This window comes from Balaenoptera physalus (assembly GCF_965194825.1).
Source record: "Balaenoptera physalus genome assembly, chromosome: 12".
Taxonomy (NCBI): Eukaryota; Metazoa; Chordata; class Mammalia; order Artiodactyla; family Balaenopteridae; genus Balaenoptera; species Balaenoptera physalus.
The window spans coordinates 49,483,330-49,501,821 of NC_138897.1; the positions used below are offsets into that span (position 1 = coordinate 49,483,330).

General features: G+C 40.0%; 1 protein-coding gene across 1 annotated transcript in view; it reads right to left on the bottom strand.

The window, feature by feature from the left end:
• Positions 1–952: 952 nt before the first annotated feature.
• MEP1B (meprin A subunit beta) overlaps positions 953–18,492 on the bottom strand; it is an 88,094-nt gene continuing 70,554 nt past the window's right edge. Inside the window, exons 9-18 of the mRNA XM_082416087.1 lie at positions 15,941–16,058; positions 15,052–15,230; positions 13,052–13,270; positions 12,194–12,346; positions 10,640–10,855; positions 8,140–8,583; positions 6,457–6,636; positions 5,566–5,692; positions 4,733–4,937; positions 953–1,850 (exon numbers count right to left, since the gene is read on the bottom strand). Of these exons, the coding sequence (XP_082272213.1) occupies positions 1,836–1,850; positions 4,733–4,937; positions 5,566–5,692; positions 6,457–6,636; positions 8,140–8,583; positions 10,640–10,855; positions 12,194–12,346; positions 13,052–13,270; positions 15,052–15,230; positions 15,941–16,058 (1,856 nt within the window). The 3' untranslated portion in view covers positions 953–1,835. The remainder of the gene's footprint in view (positions 1,851–4,732; positions 4,938–5,565; positions 5,693–6,456; positions 6,637–8,139; positions 8,584–10,639; positions 10,856–12,193; positions 12,347–13,051; positions 13,271–15,051; positions 15,231–15,940; positions 16,059–18,492) is intronic.

The window sequence follows — 18,492 nt, forward strand, 5'->3', positions numbered from 1 at the left end:
TGAAGGCAATTTGATGGATTTTTGTGGTAATGAAACTGTTCTGTAGTTTGTATCAATATCAACATCCTGGTTGTGACACTGCACTAAAGTTTTGCAAGTTGTCACCATAGAGGGAAACTAAGTGAAGGGTACACAGGGATCTCTGTATTATTTCTAACAACTGCATGTAAATCTACAATGATCTCAGAATAAGACTTGAATTTTAAAAATTCAATGAAGTCATGTACCTGTCATTACAAGGAGGATAGTACTTATTACCAATGATAAACTTTAAGCTTTCAAGCAAAAATTAGCATTTTGGAAAATTTGTTTTTGACAGCATGAGCATCAACTTCTAAGACTTAAAGACTTTTTTAATGAGACGAGTGGTGACATTAATGTTATGTTTTGATACTGTGTGATGAAATGTACCAAAAGTTGTAAGAGCTACATAAGTCAGTGAACCAATATTTTCTAAATAATCAATGCACGATATGACAAAATCATGCATAGATGAAAGATCCATTCAAAATATGAGATAGACCAATAGATTTACTGGATGGAGTACCAAAATTCATTGATATGTTTTCAGATTCCAATTGTATCTAACCTTTAATAAATTACCATTTGTCCACTTTTAACAAAGGATATTCAAAAACAATATCCGCAATGACTTGGAAAGCTATTCAAATATGCCTCCTTTTTCCAACTATATATCTGTGTAAGTTTAGATTTTCTTTATATTCTTCTACAAAAATAATATATTGCAACAGACTGAATGCAGACACTTATGTAAGAATTCAGCTGTTTTCTATTAAGCCAGATATTAGAGATTTGCAAAAAATGTAAAACAACACCCACTCTTTTTGCTAAATTTTCTTTTGTTTTGGAAAATATAGTTATTTTTCAAGAAAATAGTATTTATGTTAACACGTATGGGCTTGTTATTTTTCAAGGATTAATAAAGACATCGTTTTAAATTTTCCTGGTTTGAATGTCTAGTATGGTAAGAACTGATAAATGGAATGTTCATATGCAAAAGCTCTTTGGGGCCCTCAATAATTTCTAAAAGTATAAAGGCTCCTGAAACCCAAAACTTTGAGAACTGTTCTAGGAGTTTAAAGTGTTCTTATTGATTGTAGTTGTATGTTCAAACAGATTCTAAACCAGACTCACATACTATGGGGCTTAAGTCAGAAAACAAGAGAGGGAATTCCCTGGTGGTCCAGTGGTTAGGACTCTGCGCTCTCACTGCTGAGGGCCTGGTTTTGATCCCTGGTCGGGAAAGTAAAATCCCACAAGCCGCAAACGTGGTCAATAATAATAATAATAATAAGGAAAACAAGAGAGTGGCCAGTTTTAGAGCGGCAGGGGGCACATGTCCCCAGGGAGAAAGGAGCTGCCCTCTGCCCTTCCCTACATTGGGACAGGACAGCCTGGAAATGCTGAGATTCCACACGGAAGATCATTCCCATTGGGTGTTTCCAGTGGGTTTCTAGGGAATCACCTGTGAGGCCAACACACTTGGCCCCCAAAGAGAAGGCAGTCATTTGGAAAGTTACCCCCAGTTCTTGCTCTCCATCTTATAGATAATATTATGCTTCCAGAACAGCCTGAATTGCTTCTCCACCTTTATCTATTTTTATTTTTTATTTTTTTACTCCCCTCCTTTAAAAACAAAAACACAAGCAACATTTCACCAATGAGACCTTTACCAAAATAATGATTTGTAGTATATCCAGCTACGTACAGAGAAGATCCATTTATAGAAGGTGAAGTGGTTGTAATATATTGTAGGTGAAACCATCGTGAAGAATTTTTCATTTCATTTGCTGGCTGTATTGCTGAGTTAATCTTCAAAGTGCATATTGCTAGAAGGGGGAAGAACAATCGATCACTTAATTTCTAAATTTAAAAACTGCCATTGAAATGAATCCAATGAAACAGTCTGATGTTTAAGCGAAGTGCCATGAGCAGTCTCCTGGCATCCCTCCCAACTGGCAAGGGGGCCCCCAGGCTCTGTCTCCAGGAGCATGCTCTGGCCTACCCCACTTTATTCAGATGCTAAAACATTAGGGTGAGCACACACTTCAGTCTCAGGAAAAAGGTCATTCCGATTTAAGATTGAAACTAGAGCTGGAGTTTCTGCTATCAGTAAATTTACTGTAGAAATGCCTAGACTAAGGAAAATGTAAGTTGACTCCTTGCTCTTGGGCATGTGTTTAAATGACCCAGAGGCAAAACAGTCCTGTTTTTATAATATGGTGGTTGTGTGTGTGGGAGTGTGTTTCCACTTAATGGCCCTACCATGTCCCTGATACTCTAATAGTTCTCTCCTTTATTGAATTAACTTCCTTCTTTCTCTTCTCTTTGTTGTATCATTTTCTTTAATTCCAATGTTAGGTCGATAAATTGGCCTTTATTTATTTATTTATTTTTAAGATTGATTGATTGATTGATTGATTGCTATGTTGGGTCTTCATTTCTGTGCTAGGGCTTTCTCTAGTTGCGGCAAGCGGGGGCCACTCTTCATCGCGGTGCGCGGGCCTCTCACTATCGCGGCCTCTCTTGTTGCGGCTCACAGGCTCCAGACGCGCAGGCTCAGTAGTTGTGGCTCACAGGCCTAGTTGCTCCGCGGCATGTGGGATCTTCCCAGACCAGGGCTCGAACCCGTGTCCCCTGCATTAGCAGGCAGATTCTCAACCACTGCGCCACCAGGGAAGCCCTAAATTGGCCTTTATAATAGCACTTACATCTACCAGTTTCCAGAGGAATATCCTGGCAGTCCCATCCACCAGTTAACTGGTTCTCTTCTCCCTAACCACTCCCCCACCATTCCTACTCCAGCCCCCAAGTACACCCCTACTAGCCCAGAGCACCAGGCCGGTGGGCACAGCTTCCACCAGGTTGACCTACTGGGTCATTGGCTGATCTGTCCCTTTTATTTTGAGCCATAAAGTAAGCTGGAAACACCTGGTTTTTTATAAAAAAAAAAAAAAAACCCTATATATATTTTAAGTCATTTTCTAATAAGCTTGTGAAGTAATTGATCCACTGCCTAGGACTGGCCTTAAACATCTTGCTGAGGCTGAGGAAGCATGGCCGCAGTGTATGAGAATAAAACTATTTGCTCTCTGTTCATTATCATTGTCCATCTTTTGAATAACTTCACAAATTTATTGTCTTTAACAAACAAGTGTCTTTAAACAAATAAGTCTGTCTACTTAAAAAAATTGAAAATTTAAAATACAGCATGTCTTGAATAATCATTTTTTTAAGAAAATATCCTCATGGGCTTCCCTGGTGGCGCAGTGGTTGAGAGTCTGCCTGCCAATGCAGGGGACACAGGTTCGAGCCCTGGTCTGGGAAGATCCCACATGCCGCGGAGCAACTAGGCCTGTGAGCCACAACTACTGAGCCTGCGCGTCTGGAGCCTGTGCTCTGCAACGGGAGAGGCCGCGATAGTGAGAGGCCCGCGCACCGCGATGAGGAGTGGCCCCCGCTCGCCGCAACTAGAGAAAGCCCTCGCACAGAAACGAAGACTCAACACAACCAAAAATGAATAATAATAATAAAAAAAAAAGGAAGAAAATATCCTCATGCTTAAGGTAATTGCAGTATTTTCGGTTTCAGAGATGTGTTAACTGGGCGTGTTTTGTCTTCAGTGTTGCTAGTAATTTTCAGAGACTCTGTTTTGAATGAAATAGAACTGGAAGAATTTTTAAGTTTCACTTTTAAATGATGTTCAGATTCTGTTCCATTAGAAGTGCTCTTTTGTGAGTGAGAATAGGAATCTGCATATGAAACTGTGCTCCCTATGACTGGGGTATGTAGTGGGTGCTGGGGTTCTCTGTTAGTCCTGCCCTTCAGAATGAAAGCTTTCCTGCAGGACATGCCCTACCCCAAAGGGTGCTGCTTTGCTTAATTTTCTGCTCCCTCCCCGGGGACAGCCCCAATCCAATGGCTGTTGATGTGGGGAGTACAATGGCCTGGCCCCCTTGCCTCAATTCAGGGCACTCTAAGGGCCATCCCAGCTCCAGAGCTCCCTGCAGAGGATGCTGAGGCCTCAGCTGCAACCACAGCACAATCCAACCTCGCCCTCTGCCTGGTCCACCTTCCCTCACTCCATCACTGGTGTTCCCGAGAGCATGCACAGTAAACGTCCTGCGTGAGAATATCCATCTCAAAGAGTCTGCTTCCCCAGGGTAATTTCAAGAGTGTATTGCCATTCTAGAGGCCTTCTGAGGCAAGACTTTAAAACTTCTACTTGAAAATCTTGCCTTAGACTTAGTTACCACACATGAAGCCAGAATCATTTGGAAACTTCTTTAATGCAAAAGCCCCAAATGTGCCTAGCACCCCCTTCCTACAAGCCTGAGCTCAACCTTTAGAACGATGACACTTACAGGTCACCTCTCCCCTTAACCAGGAAGGTTGAAATGTGTAGGCAAAATCAGTTGTGCCTTTCAGCAGGGTCACAGACTCCCACCCCAGAAAATTGCACAACCATACAAAATTCTGGATACAGTTCCAGAAGGATAATAAAATACCCCCCCCAAAACCCTCCATGGATCCCAATTTAAGACCCGTTGCTTTATAGTGAACATAACAAGAACTCATAGTCTCAAAGCTGTTGTCCGCAGCATAGGGAGTAGAGAAATTTTTTTTTTTTAGGATATATAAGAAGTCCTTATTTGTCTTTATGTAATTCCATCAATAGGTTTTGAATAACCAAATATGAGAGTCAACTTACATTTTCCAGAGTCATATCTGCTGTCCTTGAACCTGTCTCTTTATGATACTTTTTCCTGGTACAGTAGACACTGACGAGGGTGATGATCAGCATCAGGGCAAACACAGCAACGGTGGAAGATGCGGCAATCACAATGGTGTCTCGAGTTGAGCCTCTCTTTTCACACCTTTCTCCCATGTACCACCAGTCTTCCCCTGACGGACACCTACATGTGAGGAACGTGACTCAGAGTTATGAGTTGATATTTTAATCTGAAAATCTTCACCATTGAAGGTGTGAGTGAGTCAACACTCAGGTCACTGGCAGATGGAACTATTTGTCACCCATTCTGGGCTAGAAGGGTTGGTTAGACTAGCACAGGCAGGGCCAACGGAAAGGAACAATGGAATTACTCCTAATCTGGGACTTAACACAGCAGCTCCCAGCTGGGCAAGGAAGGTAGCATAGGTAGTGGAGAAAATTTAGTTCTCAGTGTCCCAGTTCCTCCACATCCCAGCTATGACCGTGGCCAAGCTCTTCTTAGAGTTTAGGTATCTCCATCTAGGAAATGGGGACAGTCACAGTAACCACACCAGCCCGTTGTGAGGACCTAATAAGATATGTAACTCATGAGGACTGTTTCAGGCAATTAGAATAACGTGCTATCTTTGCATAAATAATTCTGTCGTTCTGCTGGCAACCCAAAGTCCCAAATGGAGAGCAAAAGATAAATATCTTACAAACGGTTTTGAGATGAGAATCAACTGATTTCATTCATATGAAATATCATATGAATCCTACATTGTGGGGATGAAAAAATATGTAACAAAAGAATGGGTAGATTGCATCCTTACCGGCACTCAGCTTTGCCATTGTGGAGAATGCAAACGCCATCATTCTCACATTTAAAGCTTGTGCAAAGGTCATTGATGTCCAAGGTCGGGATTGGCTCATTTTGTGTAGTATTAAGGTGGGATATGTCTAAGGAGGGTGAGAGGAGAGCATGGAGGGAAATCAGTGTGGGGTTTAACAAGCATTTGATCTTGAAGTTTCAAAATAAAATGTTCAGGCTTCAGGTTTGTGAGAAATCCAGGTACTCTTGAAGCACCGTTCAGTAATGTTTATAGGCAGAGAAAAAATAAATAGGCAGGCTGAAATCTAGACACAAAGGGAAGCTGATCCAGCCTGTGGGGCTACAAGTGAACACGTGCTTGCCTGGGCCTTGGCATGGAAACCAACAGTATTCCTGGAAAATGTAATTACTGGCTGTCATGGCTGAGAAATTTTAGAAGACGATAGATTAATGCTATTACTGACAAGATATATGTGTGTGTGCACACATCTCTATATATGTATGTATACATATCTGAAAGAGACAATAAAGCCAGATCATTTCCACTCTAATTTTATGTGTTTCTGGGATATTTTTACTTCTGGAATCCTAGAGTTAAATTCTAGGGTATAATGGCTATACTTCAGCTTATTTCTAAAGAAGTGTTCTGGACTAAAGCTTTCCACTATTGCCCCATGCCGTGTTGATTAAGTTCTTTATCCTGGAACTGTCCCTGTTTCCATTTAAATTATTTTCATATTGTTAATGATTCATACTAAAAAAAATCTCACTCATGCCCATTCCCTCCCACGTCTCTAATATATCTAAAAACGGAATCCAGAAGAACACAGTAAATAATCAACGACCACAAAAAAAAAAAGCAGCTTAGATAAAACTATTTTTATTGACATACCTTCCACTGTCAGGAGGATATAAACATCATCTCCTTTTATAAAATCTCTGCTTTTCAGCCTCTCATGGGTCATAAAGACACTGTTTCCATAGCCACTACCTCTTTGAAACTGAGTTCCATTAGGGAAAAAAACTTGTGTTCCCACTTTGGAAGGCCTGTCCCAAAAATAGGTTCCATTACCTGAAAAAGCAATTTATATTAATGGACTGTGTTTAGCATCATCATAGCTTTTGGTGTAGGAAAGCACAGGCAATGTGAAGCACAATTAGGGTAGAGCTCAAAGTAACTCAGTGATGCTATTGACCTGTAATGTATTCCCTGGCAAGTCACTGGAGTTTGTTCATTTATACTGTCCTAAAGAAACGAGATGACATGGCAGGGAGGACCACATTCTGGAATGTGAGTGGAGAGGTATCAAAAGTTTCCTACATGGGGTGTCACACTTCTACTGAATGAGCAGTGTAGAAACTCCACTGCCCATTAGAATCATTCTTTAATGGCCTTCTGAGTTACAGGTAGTCCTTTTAGCTGAGTTAAATCAATGTGTTACTGAGAGAGTTTTTAATATTGGCACTGAACAATTCATCTCAGTAACTGAATTATTCAGTTACTAACAGACTAAAGTCCTTCAGGAGTAGAAGACAGTGAGAAGCACTGCTTCTGGGAAAAGGTGGCGACCCACCCAAACTTGAGCCATTTTCAACATGATTCAGGGAGAAATGTTTTGGAAAAAGGTAAAGAAATTCTGAACATCAAATCCCCACCCCTCTTTGTGAATACTATTTTTTTCGTATCAGATTATATATTTTTTTTTCCCCAAGTCACTCAGGTCCATTCTTTTCATATACAGAATTCAGATTTGGCAATAATATTCACCTTGCCACAATTCCATTTTTCACTTTATCATGTTCCCAGAGGGCGAAGGATTATTACAATTAGAAATGTGATCATTGCTTTCTGGGTGCTGCTTCTTTTTCAGACTAGAAAGAGGGGGGATGGTGTCACCATTGGCAAGTCCTCCAGAATTCTTTAATAAGAAGTTGCAATCCATTCCCATACCCTTCCCAACACTACGGAGCACCTACTCAACATCTTCGTTCTGATCAAAAACCACCCCCATTACAAAAGCTGAACTGTTTTTGAGAATTCAGAGGCAAGACCAGGACAGCATGGGTTAGGAGAACTCAACATCTGAGAGCCTCTCCGTACCAGGCCCTTCCACAAACTTCCCTACTTGATCTGTAGAGATACTTTTAACAAATGTGTGGGGTTTTTATTACTGTCCCAGTTTTACTTCTGAGGACACTGGTATTTCAAGAGATTATCTGCTCAAGGTTACATAGCTAATGAGAAGCAAACCTTGGATTGAACCCAGGTGCATCGGACTCTAAAACTAAAACACTCCTCATACAACCCTGGGAATTCAGGTATTGTCATCAGTTTCCAAAAATATAGCCAATATCTTCTCAATTTGTTGGCATCTTTGCTGACATTTCTGACAGTCTCCTGCCTGGGAGACTCTGTCCACAGCAGCTGAAGCCCTTCCCCTAAATATCTTCTGATCCTTAGATTTGGGGCTCAAAATTCCCTAGCTACCTGGCTATGCAGTCTCTCCTTCCCAAATCATCCATCCCTCCTAGAGCAGTGATTGTGTATTAGCAATAAAAAAGATGAGTCACAAACCGGTGGTCATAAATGGGTCTGTAGTTATACTCCGCTGGTTGGACATACGCTGTCGAATGTCAGGATTTTGATCCAAGATGGTCATCGTGACTTGTTGCCAAGGACATGGCCACTCTAATTGATCATCATTGGCTCCAGAGATCAAGTGGAAATACATTCCTATGTTAGGCAAACTACTTAGATTCAAGCAAATCTGAAAGGCATAGCCTTTAGAAGAATAAAATGAAGGACTGAAGACAGATCCACTGGGGCTGCCAATGAGCTGTGTGAAATTCCTTATATGCCAGACATGATGAGGGCACTGTGTTTCTGAAAGATTGATGTCATCAATAGACAGGCCACCCCGTGAGGCACCAGCGCCTCTGACCCCTCCAAATACCACTCTAAATTTGTTGCTCACTTTCAGTGTTACGTGGTAAAGTTGCCAGCTCCCAGTGGGTATATCTGCAAAAGAGACATTATTATTCCAAAGAGAACAAAGGACTATGAATCATGTGCAAATCGACATTAGAGTTCTAACCTTCATGGACAAAGGATCTTTCTAGACCTACTGCTTCCTGCGGGTGTGAGGTATGGCTTTCTTATGCCTCCAGCCCAGGCCCAGTTACTTCAAGGCATTTCTGTGGGGATGGCACAGCTCTCTGGACTATTTGGATGCTTATCTAGCTGATTCTTAGACAGATCACCCTTTCCCAGAGATAGGTGAGCAAACGATAGCATCTAACTCATGAAAACTCCATGCCCAACTTACAAGTTACCTCCCATTCAGTTAGTTAAACAGACAAGCAAGCCCAATACTCTACACTTGTACCCCAGATTCCTGTGATACTCAGCTGAAGCCTCCTTTAATCTATTTATACTTTGATTGGAATACTTCCTTCACATGCAAAATTTTTAGTCAACTCTTTGGCAGTATTAAGCATGAATTCACCAAACCCTAGAAAGCCCACATCTTACAACTGACTCGATGTTACATATCTAATATTTGGTACCATCTCCTTTCTTCCCAGACTACACGTCCCCGCCACTATTACTCCTACCCCTAGCTAGCAGCACATTGTATGACATCTTGTCTTATTTTCTGATGTCACATACCCAAATAAGAAGCAGTCCATTTAAAAGTTTTCAGAAGCCTCCCAGGTAGAGAATAGTTCAGGAATTCATGTCAAACCAGTAGTTAACTCAATGCCGTCAAACTTAAATATATTGGCACTTAATGAGAAACATGTTGCTTGAAAATAAGTTAGAAAGATCCAAATTACAGAAAATGCTATTCTCCGTAGAAGGACCCCAGATTGAACAAAAACCTTTCATGAGAGCCTCCACTTCATTTTTACCAGTACTTTCAGTTTAAATTCTGGACTCCTAAGCAGGTTTCTTAAGTACATTTTGTGCTATTATCTGTCAATAATAACACCCACAGATTGCTAATGCAAGGGATTATATATGTATAATCAAATATGTGTGTAATAATCTTATTTATAATCTTTTATATATGCATTAGATACATAAAATGTACATGTATAATGTGTGTATATATGTGTATGTATATATATATATATATATAAAATAAGGTTAAGAACCTCAGCTTATAGGTGTTCATGAAGGAAAATATCATCTATGTTTCAGATTGTTTCTCATTGTTAAACAGGGGGAAAATGGCATGACATATGATATAATGTGGATCAGTTTTATAATACGTTTTAGTCAATTCATTCAAACAAAGAGGTCATTGTGTGGAGCAGACAGTAATGCAGCCTCCAGGGCACAGCCCCTCCCTTCCTCAGGGGACCTTCTGAACCATCTGCTTTAATATGTGGTCAACGTGACCCACCTCCTGGACACACGATTAGAAGGAAGCGTGACCGCCTAATCAGTGATGCCCTCTCTCCACTCAGAATTGCTCCAGAAGATGCATTTAACTCAAGTCATAACAATTAGAATCCTTCGCTGGAATTTATTTTTCTAGGCTAGAAATTACAGGAAGAGTCCCTTCTCTAGTCTGATGGCACATTTGGTAAAAATGTAAGCTGGGAAGTGTAACAGCCAAAGCACCAGTTTTACGGACAAAGCCCATCTGAGATAACAGGAAAGGTCCCCAACCATGTAAAGGGACAGGTCCCATCCTGCCTGAGGCCAATTCCTCTCTTCTCCATCCTACAATATAGTTATGTTGAGCCAGTAACTCTTCACATTTTGCCTAAGCTAGTTTCCATTATATTTTTTATTAGTTGCCAAGAACGGACTTCCCCAACGACAGAGACTGATCTACAGTTTCTTAAGTGTCACATATTCTGTAGCACAGAAAGGACTCTTATTTAACTTCCCAACCACCGCATAAAGCAAGTAGGATCAAGTTCTACATTGAAAAGTACTAAGTCCAAAAAAAAAAAAAAGTACTAAGTCCATAGCCCCTACCCTGTTGTAAGTGGTTTTGCATTAAGTAAAGGGTTAAGACTGACTCACTCTGAACCCAAGAATAAGAATGTTGATAGTGTACCTTTTATTTCTTCCACAAGGGTCAGAGTCCTGTTCACATTGGCTGCAGAATACTCCCTGATATAGATGTTCAGTTGGTCATATTCACTTCCACTGTTATATAAAAAAAATTGCAAGCACTGAAATCCTCGTTTAGGGTATAGTATTCTACTTCCCAGCATTGCTGTGGCCCCCTCATTTACAGAGCTACTGTTGAAATGCATGAAGAAACCAGAACCTGTTAAAGAGGACAAATGCAGAACTGAGAAAACAGATACCGGATACAGGAATGCGTGTCTCGCGGGCACTCTATTTCCACCTAGTTCCCACTGTATGCAGGACACTGTTTTGAGCATTTAAATGCAGTTCTTGGAGCAGGCAGTCTATGAAAAAAAAGCAACATTAGATCACTTCTCTCTTACTACACATGTTAGTTTTCAAAAATGGGAAAAAGTGTTACCTGTTTGGTTTAGCCTCTCTCTCTCTCTCCCTCTTTCTCTCTCTCTCTCCACCCGCCCCTTCCCTTCCTCCCTCCTACTGATCTATGTAGAACCACTATCCACTATTCAAATCTACATTTAAAAAATATTTTTTTAATTGAAATATGTTTGACATGTACCATTGTGTAAATTTAAGGTACACAACATGTTCATTTGACACATTTATATATTGGCATCTGATTGTCATTGTATCAATAATTAGCACTTCTCTCACAATACATAATATCATTTCTTTTTGGTGGTGGGAATAATTAAGTCTAGTCTCAGCAGGTTTGATGATTATAATACAATATTGTTGCCTATATTCACTATGCTGTGCATTAGATCTCTGGGGCTTTTTACTACTCGTTACAAGTTTGTACCTTTAAACAACATCTGTCCTGTCCCCACCAATCCCCCAAAAAAGAAAAAGGAAAAGCACCTCCATGCTCTTAGGGATCTCAACCCCTTCCCAGATCATCTGAGCTGTCAAGCAATGGCCCTGGGTTCTGAAGGCTAGTTTTACATATTTGCTGCCAGAAATGAGCAAATAAATAAAAATGTGGTACTTGTAGCCAAATAAATGACTATTTGATTCAAAACAAAATTTTAATGGAAAAGAATACTCATCTGAGTAAAATTAAATAAATTGTACTTTCTACCTTCATTTAAAGTATTTTTGTAACAGGAACGTGTAATCACAACCAGCTGAAATTCTGAAACCGATTAATTCACAGCCTGGTGCTGTTCACTGGAAGTTCTCTTGGATTCTTCAGGCTTCAAGAAAACAACCCCACTGCTCCAGAGAAAAGAGTCCTTTCAGGGAGGGGCAGCCCCCCTTGCTGTGGGCACATACTATGGGTAGAGGCTTCACAGAGCCCAGTGCTGACTCATGGGGAAAAAAGGCAAACTCGGACAGTAAAAAGCAAAGAAATTAACCATATCCTTATAAGGCACAGAACCAATTCCTGAGTAGCGCTAGTGGGCTATCATTAATAATTCTAATAAAAATAAGAACTCAAATCCCAGTATTTCACAGCAAAGAAAGAGGCTAGAACCACTGAGAGTAAAATCTGGAAGTATCTCACTCCTGTTACCTTTGCACCGGCCCATGTTGGAGTGATCACTCTCTGGCCCCTCAGGAACCTGGGAGACCCGTTGCCAGTCAGCACTATCTTCTGAACTTTGAATCATACCACACACATTTTCCAGTTCAAAATCGCACGACTCCATAAAGCTCAAGGAAGAGGCTACCAAAGCAAAAAATCAATTATTGACGCTCATATATAACATGATAATCTAAGTAATAAAAACTGAGATTATCCAGAAGCACTAGGAAGTCTAGGATGACATTAAAGGGGACTCGTCACTGATTCTGGGTGATGGTGGCTTCAAGATCTCTTGATATCTGCAAAACCAAGAAAATCGACCAACTGTGTAGTTCTGTATAAGCTGCCTGCCCCACGTCTTGTTCATCAGGTTAACTAATTATAGAAACCTGAGTCTACACTCCCCTAGTTATTCAGAGTAATAAACCACAACCCGGATTATTTGATCCCATTTATATTATGACTGTACACCTCATTTGGGCTGAAAAGAGTTTTGAATATCAAGTTGGTCCACATTTGCATCAGTAACAGCTTCAAAAACTTGAATGGGGCATGCTCATGCTGCTACAGGACTCAGTTTGTTTTTATATCTAAAGCCCAGAACTTGTGAGAAGAAAAATGCTGCTTCCATGTTGTAGTCTGGTATCTGGGGGCTATTCTGTTTTGTTTTGTTTTCTTTTCTTTCTTTCAGAATATCAAACTTCAACTATCCAACTATTATTTTCAAACAATTATCTAACTATAATTTCAGAAAACCCAGCAGTGCTCGGCCAAATGGCACAGAACAGAATGTTTTCCTACAGAGCAGAGAGGAAGAGAAGTCATTTCAAAGAACCTGTCACATACAGCAGTTATACAGTTGATTCAACTTTAAGAGATCAGAGTCACTGAAATCCATTCGTTGGCCAATCACATCCATGAAGTCTGGGATCCTTGTCATAATTGTTGGTTCCGATCCATTCTGGAATGCAGTTTTACTGTAGTGCATCACTGAGCTGTAATCATAGGGAACGTTCAGGGAGTCTGCTTTTTGGTCATCATAGGATTTAAAATTTTTCTCTTTGCCTAAATGATAGATAAAAATCTTTAATTACTTGATGTTCACAAAATTTAGTTTATCTTACTCCAAAGACTGTTAACTTAGAAATAAAGACTATAATAAACAGTGCAACCTTGGCTACAACTGACACTCTATGGTATTTCAAGAGTGTTTCATATATTCCTATCTTAGAATAGACTATTCAAACTTAGAATTGTGATACCAGCTGTCATGCTGAACTTATCTAAGGTTTCATTTCAGCTCAAAGTTGGACTTTAGCATTTGGCCTAAGGTTCTAAGAACGGCTAATGGAAAGAAGGATTCTAAAAGGTGTTGTTGAAACACTCAGGGTCGTTGGCAATGAGGAGAGGTAGGGTATCCTCAGCGGATGGAGATGAAAATAAGAGGACTTTGGGAGGTGTGATGGGGTAGGACCTGGGAATGATAACGTGGTCATCAGAAAGGACTGACATCGTCAGTGATTTCTTAGTTATCTTAGTTATTCTTAGTTTCTGGAATACGTGTAGATGTATGTAAATAAGTACATTTAGAGAAGATTCCTGACCACTTAGCATCATACCAATGGGCCACTGACTGCAATGTGAAATCGAAAGATTTTACAGACACAACAAGGTAGATTTCATCAACAAAGAATAAAGATGTGTTATCAAATCGAGGCAGAAGTTTCTAACAGAAATAAGACATTGGAAATCCTAAAGAGTGAGGCCATGGATTAAAGCTCAACACTTCTCTTGTTCTAGAAATCTTTCAGTTGGCTTCAGTGCCTTCCCCCAGACTCTGGGTAGGGGTGAGGCCAGGGGCAGGTAATGTGATGTTAGAATTGTGATGTCAGGGGCCCTCAGCGCAGAGCAGCCCTCACTGGCCTCACTTGATAGCGATGCCATCCTTCCCCTCCCCCTCCCCCCCCACACCCCCGCCATACCCTATGGAGGCAGGACGGATGGGGAAACTAAGTGTCACTGTGGAAAACGTGAGTTGTAGTCGGACATGGTTATTAAAACCTTTCTGACTTTGAGCACAAAGTCACAAAAAGTTCAGGCTGTTCAACTACTGCAGTGTTTCCCAACATGGGCTCCAAAGAACAATAAATCCGGGAGATCAGCTCCGTGCTTTGTGACCACCTAGAGGGGTGGGATAGGGAGGGAGGGAGGGAAACGCAGGAGGGAGGAGATATGGGGATATATGTATATGTATAGCTGATTCACTTTGTTATACAGCAGGAACTAACACACCATTGTAAAGCAATTATACTCCAATAAAGATGTTAAAAAAAATAAAAAATAAAAAAAAAATTTAAAAAAAGAACAATAAATCCAAATACTCCACAAAAAGAAAAAAAAAAAATAAGCATGATCAAGTCATTTTGGGAAATGCTCCTCTTGGAGATTTACAATTCGTGTTAGTCTAGCAAAGACACTGAACAGTACAGCAGTGTAAATAACTCTAAGTTTAATTTCTTTTAACCTAGGATTTCCCAAATTAATTTGACCACAGATTCCTTTCCACACAACCCCCCTGAACAAATTGTGCAATGGCACTACATAAAATAATCTTTGGGAAACACTGGTTTCTAAGATCACATCCAGCTCAAACTGGGGTTCTGGAATACTGTTCCCCCAAAACCTTCAGGCACTTCAACTCCTATTGAATTAGAGCCAAATCAAGTAAGATCAAAACATCAGAGTTTTCCCATTATTAATAGACAGCACCAATGGCAGAAGAGGGCACATGTTTAGAAATGCAGTATTTAACTTAAAAACAATGTAAGAAAACAAGATTAATGTACCTGAAATAATTCTGTCCCAAATTATGCTGACATAGTCATCCCGATCAGACCGAGACTGTTCATGCCAGAATCCCAGTGCGTGGAGAAACTCATGTTGAACTGTTGCTATTTTGTCACAGCCCTTTCCGATGGAGAGTTCTTGCCTCCCAATGCGACTGTTTCCCACTGAAGACCAGCAGCTTACAAGAGAGTTTACAGGAGAAGGGGGAGAGGGTTTTATATTGATGCAGGTGGAGGTCCTAGGGCAAAATCCCTAATGCCTAATCCACTTAGGTACCCACCTAGATCCTTCACTTATGTCTGGACACCATGTATTTCTCTCAAAACCCCAGTGAGGTATGAAAAGCCTTCCAGACCAGATGATCTTTGGAGAACTTGGGCTGACACCAAATGCTTAAAAAGTCAGCCTCCAGGCAGCCTAGTCCTGATCTTTTCTGGACATTTCAAAATTTTTCAGATGGTCCTTGAATAAGGGTTTTATAGAGTATAGCAACCATTCAGAATTGCTGACCTTGAGTCAAATAACTATCATCTTCTTAACTGAAGTAGTAAGAGTTCTTAGGTTAAAATAAATTTAAATATACATGTGTGCATGCATACAGATGGGTTTTACTTGAAGGCAGAAATAAGGAGTATAGAAACTACAAACAGGCTGAAGTTCACAGAGTCATAGGGTGGATGGCATGCGATCCCACCTTCCTTGTCTTAACATTGGCAGTCTGGTTGCATATATGAAAATAATCTTTTATGGCTAGAGAAAACAGATCCAGCAAACAGCAACGGAACCCCCGACCCCCCAAGGTTAGGGTCGAGGGCAACTGCTGTGATGTAATGCCCCAGCCACAACAGTTCTCATCAGAACACTTAGAAGACCAACTCTTCAACTTACCCATTGCCCTTGAACACTGATATATAGTTGGGTTCTCCAGACCAAGGCTTGAAGTCAATGCATGTTTTTAGGCGATAGCGTTCAAATGCATTGAGGATAACTGCCCTGGCATTCATTTCTGAAGGAAGAAAACAAACAAAAGTAAACTGATTAAAATTACCACCATTGAACAGTTCACCATGGAAACAGGCCATGCAATATATTGTTTATCATGAGTTAGTCCCTCCATGAATATTTAGTGTTTTATTTTTTAAAAACTTAGTATACAGTACCAATCAAGTATCACATGCAATTAACTGGTTGTTCTTCAGGTAGCCTTTTTTCACCCCATATATATTTCCCTGGAGTCATTAGAGGTGCAAATAGCAAAAAGGGCATTTCCTTACCTCAGACAACATATACATTGGTTCGCAGGCAACCAAAATGAACAATCACTGTCACATGCTTCATCTAAGAAGCTATAATATGTATTTAAAGCCTCACAGCAGAGTTTTTAATCTGAGGACCTTGAGATGAGAGGGACCATGAATATGCTGAAATAGTAGACAAAGAATTATGTCTATATCTATATTTATATCTGTCTCTGCAAAGTGCATTTTCTGGGGAGAGCATTCATAAGATTCGCAAGTGAGTTCCGGGTCCAAAACACGAATAAGAACGTTTGCTTTCAAGTTGAGTGATGCTAACAGGTTAGATAGAATGGAGCTCAAAGAAGGCAGAGGTGTGAAAGCAACAAAGACGTTCAGGAAAAGAAGCTCAGAGGGCAACCCGGAGGAAGCAGCTGTATCAGGTGCATGTGGAGAGACAGTCGCAGCTGGGGTCAAGTACGGTGAAGTGAAGGATGGTGTCTGCCGGGAGGTGGGAAACAGTATGGCAGAGAAGATGGTGTGTGGACTTTGGAACCAGACACAGCTAAGTTCTCCCCTATCCTCACCACTGACTTTTGATGCATAATCTTTGCCAATTTAATTTACCCTTAGAGCTTTGGTATTATCATCAGATCAACTAAGTGGGGAATTAAAATCAACTTCACAGGGATATTGTGAGGATAGCAGAGAAAGTAGAGGTGAAGTTCCAAGTACAATAGTCTCCCTTTATCTGCAGTTTCAGTTACCTGCAGTTAACCGAGGTCCAAAAATATTAAATGGAAAACTCCAGAAATAAGCAATGCATAATTTTTAAGTTGCACGCCACTCTGAGAGCTTGACGAAATCTTGTGCCATGCCTCTCCATCCCACCAGGGATTCCCCAACCCTGGACATCCATCATCTGCTCCCAACACCCAATCATCAACATCATCATGAGTCAGTGACCCAGCATCACCCGAAGCAGATGGTCCTCCTTCTGACGTGTCATCAGAAGGTCAGTAGTAGCCTAACGTTACATCACAATGCCTACGTCATTCACCTCATTTCATCTCATGATGCAGGCATTTTATCATCTCACATCATCACAAGAAGAAGGGTGAGTACAGTACAATAAAATATTTTGAGACAGAGAGACCACATTCACATAATTTTTATTACAGTGTATTATAATTGTTCTCTTTTCTTATTAGTTACTATCTCTTCCTGTGCCTAATTTATAAATTAAACTTTATCATAGGTATGTAGTATAGGAAAAAACATGCTATATATAGGGTTTGCTACTACCCACAGCTTCAGGCATCCACTGGGGGTCTTGGAACATATCCCCCAAGCATAAGGGGGCACTACTGTAAAGTGAGCATTTATCAAATGTTTATTTCCTTCCTACCTTCTTACACGTCCATTGCACAAACATTTAAAGACATTATTCAAAATGCCTCTGTCTAGGTGAAAGTAAAGAACAAGATACATGTGGGACCTAAAATCCATGAATCTATAAGAGGCACTCAGAATTCAACCTTTTACAATATCACACAAATAATACATATTCATTGTAAGTAAGTTAGAAAATATAAACAAAAAGAAAGAAATTATAAAATCTTACCCAGAAATAACCACATTTATCATACTTTTTGCTTATGAATATGTACATACATAATATACATATTTTATAAAAAGTAAAGTCACAGCCTACATAATATTTTATAAACTATTTTTTCACTAAATAATATATCTTAAAATCTTGTTTCATCAGTATTGTTTTTACCATTTTAATGGCCACATTATATGACTGTAAGATACATAACTAACTTCCTACTGTCAAATATTTAAATTGTTTCCAAATTTTCTGTATTGTAAGTATCACATTTGGGTCACTATTTCAGATCTAACACTTCCTTAAGATAAGGCATGATGATACCGACCACCACATGACTGTTTTTGAACTGAACGTAAAAGGAGCTTGCTTGCCTTCGCTTTTTATCAAAGCTTAATGAGGATAGTTTCTATCCTGCGTTGAATTGTTTGGAGACTCAAATAAGGTAAGAAGGTAGGAAGGAAATAAACATATATACACATATATATGTATATATATGTATGTATATACATACGTATATATGTGTATATACGTATGTATATGTATTATATACATACATATATATGATTTTGAAACAAAAGTATTTTTAA